Source organism: Mesoplodon densirostris, chromosome 5 (assembly GCF_025265405.1).
Source record: "Mesoplodon densirostris isolate mMesDen1 chromosome 5, mMesDen1 primary haplotype, whole genome shotgun sequence".
In the NCBI taxonomy this organism is placed as follows: Eukaryota; Metazoa; Chordata; class Mammalia; order Artiodactyla; family Ziphiidae; genus Mesoplodon; species Mesoplodon densirostris.
The window spans coordinates 14,713,880-14,724,451 of NC_082665.1; the positions used below are offsets into that span (position 1 = coordinate 14,713,880).

Sequence of the window (10,572 nt, forward strand, 5' to 3'; positions counted from 1 at the left end):
GCCATGCTCCCTATGCCAGTTAAATATGTTCATTTAAAAATTTAAAATACAGGTTACACTTGGTCACAGCAGATGTTAGTGACTAAATAAAAATGAATGAACCCTTGATTCAATGGAAAGATTCCAGATTCTTCCAGAGGAAGAAACTAGTTCCTTTGGAGCAGAAAGCCAAAAAATTATTAATATTTTCTAAACATCAAGAAAAATGTTCACATCACTGAAAGATGTGAGTAACAGCATGGGAACAGAAAGAGTCTGAAGATCTACAAGTTTTTAGTATAAGCCAGAAAAGCCATATCCTCCATAGCATGATGGGCAGTAGCAGCCATATCTGTATCCCCCATGGCTACAGCCATGGCCCAGTCTGCAGAAGCTGCTGCATCTGAAGCCATGGCCATAACCCAGGCCACCAAAGCCTCCACAGCCAAAGCCCGGGCCTTTGCAATAGTTGGCATAGTAGCTTATGGTGTCAAGTATTAGAGATCTGATTTGGTGCTGAAGAGGAATTTCCTGAGTGTGACCATCTCTAACTTCCCCGAATGTTTTTATACCCTCAGTAGTGCAACTGGTAAACAATGACATGTGATATTATTTCCACATAACAGAATAATGTAAAGTCTTAAAATTACTTTAAATTGTTCTTTTCTTACTTACCAAAGGGTCCAAATTTTTGTTAAAGGAATTTAAATAATAATAATTATTTTTTAATGAGTTTGCATTCCTGAAAACAGAATGTTTCCAAGATGAAAAATGATTAGAGCCCCTTCAGAGGCCATACTGCACTGGTGTTCTAGTTAAAATTGTCTAATCTTGTTGATAGCTTCCAGGGGTCCTATAATTACATAACCTCAGATTTCTTCTCTTATTCCATTGTCTTAGCTACTGATCATTCCCAGAACCCAAGACCTTTTATCCATGGTGATAAGGGCATAGTCACAATGTCATTAGAGATTTCCAGATAGTCAAATTATAAAACACAAAAACAAAACCAAAAAAAACCTTCTTGGTTTTTTATTTTGTTTTTTGTTAGTTATTTGGTTTGTTTGAAACTTCCTTGGCATTTGTCCTCCTTACCCATTCATTCTTCTTTTTTTTTTTTTTTTCTTTTTGCGGTATGCGGGCCTCTCACTGTTGTGGCCTCTCTCGTTGCAGAGCACAGGCTCCGGACGCGCAGGCCCAGCGGCCATGGCTCACGGGCCCAGCCGCTCCGCGGCATATGGGATCCTCCCAGACCGGGGCACGAACCCGTATCCCCTGCATCGGCAGGCGGACTCTCAACCACTGCGCCACCAGGGAGGCCCTCATTCTTCTTTTAAAGCTTTCTTCCCTTATTTTCTATGGCAAATGTTCAATTAGCTTTCTCTCTCAATTTCTTATTAGTCTTCTTCCCAATTTCTTATCCCTTTACTAACTCTAAAAGTGCCCCTTTTCCTCCATATTCAATGTATACACTTTTCCCATGGAATTTCAATAAATATTGTTTAATAACTGTGCTTGTACCGATTACTTTCAAAAGCCTTCTCTAAATATCAGCTCCATCAATTTGACTATTTACTGGATATGTCCCATTTGAATTGCATTCAAATTTCATGTTTAGTAGTAAATTCATTTTTTTTCTCACAAAACTGTCTCTTGTCTGTATATTATTCATTCAAATCACATACCAGAGTATGATCTTGGAATTAATTCTCTTTCATATTTTATGAATATTTTCCCTATTCAGTGCATATTGCACCACAGCAACTCAACCACATAAATGATAATTCATTAATATTCATGTCTGTTCATTGTTTTCACTTAATTCAGTCCTCCACTACTTTTTCCTGGATTAATGTAAGAGCCTCCCCACCAGTCACACTTCCCCAAGGCAGGGCCCTCATCTGATCTGTTCTCCAAACTGAGTCCAAATGAACATTCTGAAACACAAATCTGATCATTTCATTTTTCAACCATTATACCTAAGTCATTAAGGAAAAGATTATACTCCTAAATTCACAAACAAGGTCTTTCATCACCACACATTTTTCTCTATCCTGGTCTCTAACAATCTACAATATATTTCCCTTTATTCCATACATAAATAACAAAGACATTATTAATCCACTGCATGCTTTTGAGACTTTACAGGAGCTGCTCCTTCATTCTGGAATCTTCTTTTATACTTATTTATCCATCTTATTCCAACCCACCCTTCAAAAGATAGGTCAAGTGGCACCTTCTCCAAGGACATCCCAAGCTACTTCTACCTCTGCCTGATTTAGAAAATCCTGCAGAGTGTTGCCAAATGCCCTGGATAAAAGTCTGTCTTTGCATTTCATCAGATTTTAGTATACCAATTTGTTTACTGCCTTTTCCATTACATTATTTACTCCTTCAGGGCAAGAACACTTATTATAATCATATTTTATACGTTTGTGAATGGAATGGAGTAGGCAATATATTGTTAGTTGAATGAATAAATTATTAAATGAACAGATCCATAGAAAACAAATAGCAAATATCTCTAACAGTCTCATCTACAAATTCAGAGATGCAAGAAGTGTTCATGTATACAAAGTATATAACAAAAACAACAAAAATGATTATCAAAGCATTCAATTAATAGCTTGCCCCTCCAGAAGCAGAAGAAAACTTTAATGAAATATTTCATATTAAATATTAAAAAATTAAATGTAAAAGAGATAAGAAGAAATAAAATGAGTTGAAAAACAGGAAAGAAATTTTTAAAAAGGTAAAATCATATCAGAAGGAAGGCCAAGTTCCAAGATGCATAAATAAGTTTGGATTCAGATGAAAACAAATGATTCCATTGAGGAATAGCAGGAAAATAATAAGGTACTAAAAGTTATTTGATATTTGATTAAGTAAATGATACTAGTCGACATTCATTATTCAAAACTGAAAAATTAGCAAAAGTTTAATAAAATAAAATGAGGAGCTAAGGATATTTTTACAAAAAATACATAATTAATCACTGACAACCACTAAAAAAAGTATCAAAATATTTATAAATAGCTAAATATATTTTTAAAATATTGAGTAAATAAAATAAAATATATAGAGAAAGAAGCGAAGTAAATATAACAGTACAATAGTAATTATAACAAAAAAAAATAGTTTTTCAGAGCTGACACTAAACCTAATAGCAACTTAATAAATATGAACTAGCTTAATTTACCTCTTAAAATATTATTTGGACTCACAAAGAGTCAACTATTTTCAAGAGAAACATTTAAAGCTGTTATTAAGAAAGTCTAATAATAGAAGTATCAAAATAATTCAATAATGAGATACCACTAGGCAATTATTGAAAAGGATAAAATCCCAGAAAATGACAATAGCAATTGCTCACAGGAATGAAAAGCAAAAAGAACATTCATTCATTGTTGGTGAGAAAGCAAAATTGTATAGCCCCTATGTGAGGCAGTTTGGCAGGTTTTTTTTTGTTTTTTCTTGTGTGGTTTTTTTTTTTTTTTTTTTTTGCAGTATGTGGGCCTCTCACTGCTGTGGCCTCTCCTGCTGCAGAGCACAGGCTCCGGACACGCAGGCCCAGCGGCCATGGCTCACGGGCCCAGCCACTCCGTGGCATGTGGGATCCTCCCAGATCGGGACACGAACCTGTGTCCCCTGCATCGGCAGGCGGACTCTCAACCACTGCACCACCAGGGAAGCCCTTGGCAGTTCTTTAAAAAGCAAAATATCATATAATCCAGCAACCTTTCTCTCTGATATATACACGAATGATTTGAAAACTGTTGTCTATTCAGAAACTTGTATGTGAATATTTATGGCAGATTTGTCATAATTTCCAGCAACTGGAAGCAATATCCTTCAAGAAGTAAAAGGGTAAACAAATACAGTACATCCATACAATGAACCTAGCAATAAAAAGCATTGAGTTATCAAGATGAAAAGATATACATGAATCTTTTATTACGTAACTTTCTGACAGTGGAGAAACTTGAAAAACACTATCAGAGAGTTCAAAATCAACATCAACAGTGAAAACTTATGCTGATAGCATTCCTGATATGATGGAATGAAAATAGCAATTTACCTCTGCCACATTCCTTGCAAACACCATAATTCCACTCCAATCATGAGAAAAAGGTTGAATGGATCCCAGTTGAAGGACTTTCTACAGAACACTTGACCAGTTCTGCTGGAAAATTGTCAGGGTGATTGGGGCTAGGAAAAGTATGAGAACATGTCTCGTCAAGAGGAGCAATGACTAAATGCAATAAGGTACCCTAGATGGTATCTTAGAAAGGAAAAAAAAATATTAAATAAAAACTAAAGAACTCTGAATAAAGTATGGACTTTAGTTGGCAATTATGTATCAATATAGATTTATTATTAGTTGTAACAGGTGCACATACTAATGTAAAATGTTAATAATAGGGCAAATTGGGTGTGGGATTTATGGGAACTCTCTGTGCTATCTGCATAACGTTTTCTGCAAATCTACAACTGTTCTACAAAATTATATTTTTAAAAATGTATAGGCAGATGTATATCAGTCAAAGGAGAATGAAAAATCAGTTGTTTATAACTCTGTTATCAAAGTAGAATCTAACCAGATGATAAAACACAACAATGGAAGACATCTTATAAAGTTAAAGACACTTTAAAATAAAGAAATAATGGCTATGATTGTATATGAAAAAACAACATGGCAACCACCTTTATAGAGCAAAATATACTAGAGTTGCATGGAGACATAAACAACACAGCAATGCCAGAACAAGATAGATAAAATGGAAAAGCATAAGTAATAATATGGAAGACCAAAATAATATAAACAATAGTGACTGACTTTAAAATTATATATAACTTTACATTTTGATAATAGAAAATAAAAATTATTCTCAAGCATGTATGAAACATTACAAAAATGTATTATATCACAAAGAAAGCATTAAGAAGTCTCATGAAGGAAATATTATAAAAATATTCTCTAATAATAATGTAAATTAATAAATATAAATCAATAAAAACCCAGAAATTAAAACAAACACATAACTATGAAATCTTGAGTGAAAAAAATACAAACAAATCACAGAATTTTTAAATGGTGATAATGATAGTGAAAATGCTACATATTATAATATGGGGTATACATTACAAAGATAGCAGAAAAAAATTTAGTTTTAAGCACATATATAAGTAAAACACAAGTATGCAATAAAAGTACAAACAAATAAACTAAAGAAAGCAGAAGGAAGGTATAATAAAAATCAAAACATCTATTGATCAGATAAAGCACAGAAATTTGTAGAAAAACAATAGAATAATTAATTACACAAAATTATGGTCATTGGAAACAAATAAAAAATAGAAAAACTACCAGCTAAATTAATTTTTTAAAGGAAGAAGAAAAATATAAATAAATTGAACCAATATATATATAATATAATATAAATGTAAATAAACATATATAATTACATAGAGAAAGAGAGAGAGACAGCGAAAGAGAGGGGGAAATCTCTTTGTAGACTTTTACTCAAATAAAGTGGAAAATCCCCTCAATACTCTGTAATGACCTATATGGGAAAAGAATCCTAAAGAGAGTGGATATATGTACATGTATAAATGATTCACTTTGCTGTACTGCAAAACTAACACAGCATTGTAAATCAACTGTACTCTAATAAAAATTAATTTAATGTTTAAAAAACTCGTACAGAGTGAAGTAAGTCAGAAAAAGAAAGACAAATACTGTATGCTAACACATATATATGGATTAAAAAAAAAATGTCATGAAGAACCTAGGGGTAAAACGGGAATAAAGACACAGACCTACTTGAGAATGGACCTGAGGATATGGGGAGGGGGAAGGGTAAGCTGTGACAAAGCGAAAGAGAGGCATGGACATATATACACTACCAAACGTAAGGTAGATAGATAGTGGGAAGCAGCTACAGAGCACAGGGAGATCAGCTCGGTGCTTTGTGACTGCCTGGAGGGGTGGGATGGGGAGGGTGGGAGGGAGGGAGATGCATGAGGGAAAGGATGTGGGAACAGATGTATACGTATGACTGATTCACTTTGTTATAAAGCAGAAACTAATAAAAAAATAAAATAAAAAATTTTTAATTGAAAACTGAATTGAAACCTGAATAAGATACACAATTTTCTAGGGGAAAAGTTTTACTAGAATTGAACCCATTAGAGATAGAAATATTAAGACTAATTTTTGAGAAGAAAAAGAAAAAACGGCTCCACACACAAAAAGCTGGAGGTTCCACTAGTTTCAAAGGCTAGTTTACCACAAATTCTAAGACATAATCCTTATGCAACATAAATTGTTCAAGAGCATTGAAAATGAATGAAGTCTCCAAATATGTTTTTTGAATCACTTATCTAACATTTATCTAAATTCAATGAAGAAAAAGGCAGACATGAAAGAAAATTACAGACTAATATTACTTCTGACTACATATGCATAAATTCAGCATAAAATATTAGCAAATAGAGTCTAATACCATCATAAAAACAATACATCATAAGGAAATGGAATTTACTTGAAGAATATGTGATGTCAATATAAGGACACTCATTAATATAATGCATCACATTAATTGATTCAAGGAGAAAAAATCATATTACTATTTCCATAAATGCTGAATAACTTTTGGCAACTTTCAACATTAATTCCTTATAAAAGCATTCAAGAAAATAAGAATTGATGCTTAATTTTCTAACATAATAAAATTGACCTAAAGTTAGCATTTTAGGTAACTGTGAAACCCTAGAGGCATTTCCACAAAATTTAGGAGAAAGGCAAAGATGCCTACACTATGCACTAGTATTAAACTTTGTCCTGGAGATATTAGCAAATGCAATTGGGCAAAAAATATCGATAGATGAGTAAGAACTAGAAAAAGATTTTTAAAAGTATCTCTAAAAACTATCTCTACTTGCAGGCAACACAGTAGCAAATCTGGAAAAACCCTTGCGAATCAATGATGAAACTAACTCAAAAACTAAAATGATTCATCAGTAACACAATATAAAATTGTCAAAGAGAATGAATAGTTTTCATATACACAAGGAAGTAAAAGATATAATGATAGAGAAATACCTATTAATAAAAGTAAAAAATATATAAAATATTTCAGAATACACTCAATAAAAAATTGCAAAACCTATATTCAGTGTTTTAATTCCTGAAAGATTTAAAAGTAGACTAGCATATATATTTTTTAATTCCCTGTTTGTTGAATGGATGATTCAGTATCATAAGGATGTAATGTTAATGTAGTAGATCAACCACTTATAAGGCTAGTAAGAAGGTTAAAAAAGTATTAAAAATAATTTTATTTGGATATTTTTATTATAATTGCACTGAATCTATAAATCAAATTTGGCAGATAATAATGATTCTTCAGATCCACAGTCATGATATATTTTCCTTATATTTAGACCTTATTTAACCTTTATAAGTATGTTTTAATATTTACTATTAAGAAGAATTGCACACTTCTGTTAGATTTATTAATAGGTGTGCAACCACAAAGGTTTGACTTGTCATATTCTCATGGTACACAAGTCTGACACAGAATCAACATTACTAATGGAGAGCAAAGGACTCATAAAAGGAGCAACAGTATTCTCTGCATCAACATATGACAGACCTCAAACTACCAGATATGGTTTTCAGAATCCACTTTTCAACAAAAGACACATTTTTTATTTCCAAGTGAGGAAAGCTAGTAGGCAAGAGAAGGTTTCAGATATATCAGCATCTAAAGTTTGATATTCACATAGCCTTCATCTGGCTACATTACTAATTTCCAATCTTCAACAGAACTGTGGTCCATAAATTTCAGATTCATTTACAGTGAACAATCTAGATAAACCATATCTAGCATTCTAGGAATGTTAAAAACATTTACACTTTTAGCATTCCTAGAATAGTCAACTGTTGGATAGAATAACCCATTCAAAATCCTCATGATTCATTTTCACTTGTAGTCAGTAAATTCCATCACTCACTGAAGGACAAACTTGCCTCAGATACCTCTGGCCTTAAATTAGTCTTTTGGGAAGAGTTTTAATCATAGATTTAATTTTTATATGAGAGAACTATTCAGGTTTTTTTTCCTCTTGGGTCAGTTTTCATAAATTTAATTTATTACAATAATATACATTTGAGTTCAAGATAAATGGTTTTTGCTTCTATTTTAGATTTTTTATTTTATGAAATATTTTAAATATACCAAAAAGAAGAAAGAATAAATATTACAACAAATATTATCTTCTTAACAATTAATATTTTGATATAATTCTTTCATGTTTATTTTCTCAAGAGTTCTAAAATAATTTACTGCAAGCTAAAGTTTTTCCTTATCATTTTGTTTTGAAATTAACAAGATAATTTCCAAGGAATAATGAATTTTTAAAAACACACTAAAATTTGATTATCATCATAGAGCCTCTTCAACCTTTAGACATAGAATTCGTATGTTTGGCCAGCAAAGAAAAAGAGATATTGACAATGAAGAGGAAGAGGACAATGATAAAATAAAGGAGAAGATGAGGAAAAGGAGAAGGAAGAGGTAAGGTGAAGAAGAAAGGAAAAAGAAGAAGGAGGAAGAGATAATTATGAAATAAGACATATTGGTAAATTTCTTAGCTATAAGAAGAAAACGTAAGAAGAAAACGTTGCCATGGTTGATGATTGTATCAATACATCACAGCAAGTTTAATGTGATTAAAAAATTGAAGCTTAAAACACATTTGCTATGTCAGAAAATGTTTATTATTAGACATCGGATGCTAAAAGGCAAAGACTTGCTAGAGTATAATGACACTTCATCCTATATAGAAAGAGAAGCCCTGAGAGTATCACTAATCAAACACCAACATTTAGTTCATCAAGTTGTCTTCATATTAATGTCAGAAACCAGATGGTCCCAATAACAGTTTCATTATCAAGACAGGATAAATGAAGCAAGCAGGTTATGGAATAAAGTTTTCTAGATGAATCAGAGGCTCACAGAAGATGAAGTCCACAAATTGTAAATCTTCATATAATTATTCAGTAGAAGCCAGAAAGCCAGTATCTTCTATAGTAACTTGGATGGTGGTAGCCATATCCATAGCCTCCATAACCACAGCCATAGCCCAGCCTGCAGAAGCTGCCACATCCACAGCCATAGCCATGGCCCAGGCCACCAAAGCCTCTGCATCTGTAGCCCAGGCCTTGGCAGTAGTTGCCGTAGTAGCTCATGGTGTCAGGAGTGGTGAGTCTGACTTGGAATTGTAGGTCAGCTTTGTGACAGTGACTGCACAAGAGCATTTATATATGCTGGTGGGTGTGGAAAGCCACACCTCTAAATATCACCCAATAGAACACATTATTTGAAAACTATGTCAACTATCTTGTTTCCTAACTTCAAACCACGCCTTCCACTTGTTTTGTGACTCCTTATTTAAAAGTTATGTGACACATTTTATTTTCTGTTTTATTTGAATTCCTAGAAAATGATTTTACTGCTAATAAGACACTATTGTGTTTATAATCCCCAAACTTGTTTGGGTTTCTGAGTTTCAAGCTCCATAAACAAATTTCTATAAGCTTCCATTCTTCAAATTGCATCGCATGAGATTGCATTTACCCTCTAATTATACCCTTCCCTTTGCTGTTCCATGACTGTTGACTCTTTTCTAAATTATGGGTGTTATCTTTCTTCTCCAAAGAATTCACATAAATTGAACCATAATTTTCTCCAAAATACTAACCCTATGAAAAATGACAATCAAATATGATGTATGTCTTAAAACAAAGTGCTTTTAAAGTCAGCAGAGAACCCCATTTAGTAGTGCAGTGATGTCATTTAATTTTTAAAAGAGCCACAAACTGAAGGCAAAGGAATTTCTCAGTCATCACATTTCAGGTACAGTAAGCATGTTTGGTATATACCATTGAAGATTGCATAAAAAGAGTTCCTCCAAATCACTATAAGTAGCTTAGCTCCCTATCCCCAACTATATTCTTATTCCAGATACTAAATTCCATATTATGATAAGATCATAAAATTTCAGGATTCAGAGAAACTTGGGGTACCATTTATTTGTGTCCTTTATTATTTTATAAACAAGTGAGAAACCTGCAACTCAGACAAACAATTATACAACAATGATCTTTAGTGACAGTTGAGGACTAAAACCTTAGTTCATCAGGTAAATTTGAAATTTGCGCACTGCATGTTAGGGAGTTTGTTTTCCCATAGTACACAGCTGCCTTATATTTTTGTTTATTCCCCTGTTTATTCCCACTATCATTAGATATAGATGCAAGTGACCTGAAACCAGTATATTCAGCTTGTCCCACTTTAAAAAAAAGAAGCTCAAGATAATTGAATATCAAAAAGAATGTTGATGATTTTTGAACTTCCTTTACACTTACTACACTGGTTTCCCCTACTAGTTAATTAAGAGTACAGTGTGGGACTCTGGGAAGATGGCGGTAGATCACCTTCCTCCCCACAGATACATCAGAAATTCATCTACACGTGGAACAACTCCTAAAGAACACCTACTGAACGCTGACAGAAGACCTCAGAC

The 10,572-nt window shown here is 33.0% G+C and overlaps 1 protein-coding gene across 2 annotated transcripts; it reads right to left on the reverse strand.

The window, feature by feature from the left end:
* Window positions 1–273: 273 nt before the first annotated feature.
* LOC132490995 (keratin-associated protein 19-7-like) lies at window positions 274–9,235 on the reverse strand. Of its 2 annotated transcripts, XM_060099821.1 has the most exons (2): window positions 9,115–9,235; window positions 274–344 (listed from the first exon to the last, which is right to left on the reverse strand). In XM_060099821.1, exons 1-2 carry the CDS (start codon window positions 9,233–9,235, stop codon window positions 274–276), a joined length of 192 nt encoding a protein of 63 aa, XP_059955804.1. The 2 variants fall into 2 exon arrangements, with proteins under 2 accessions (XP_059955804.1, XP_059955803.1); XM_060099820.1 differs by lacking the exon at window positions 274–344 and having other exon boundaries at window positions 9,044–9,235.
* Between the last annotated feature and the right edge of the window lie 1,337 nt (window positions 9,236–10,572).

Bases quoted from the DNA above. Each gene is read 5' to 3' on its own strand.
- LOC132490995 (XM_060099821.1), bottom strand. From the start codon at position 9,235: ATGAGCTACTACGGCAACTACTGCCAAGGCCTGGGCTACAGATGCAGA. The intron at 345-9,114 runs ATGGAGGCTATG...ATGGCTGTAGCC, and splicing joins GCTGGGCTATGGCTGTGGTT to ATGGGGGATACAGATATGGC.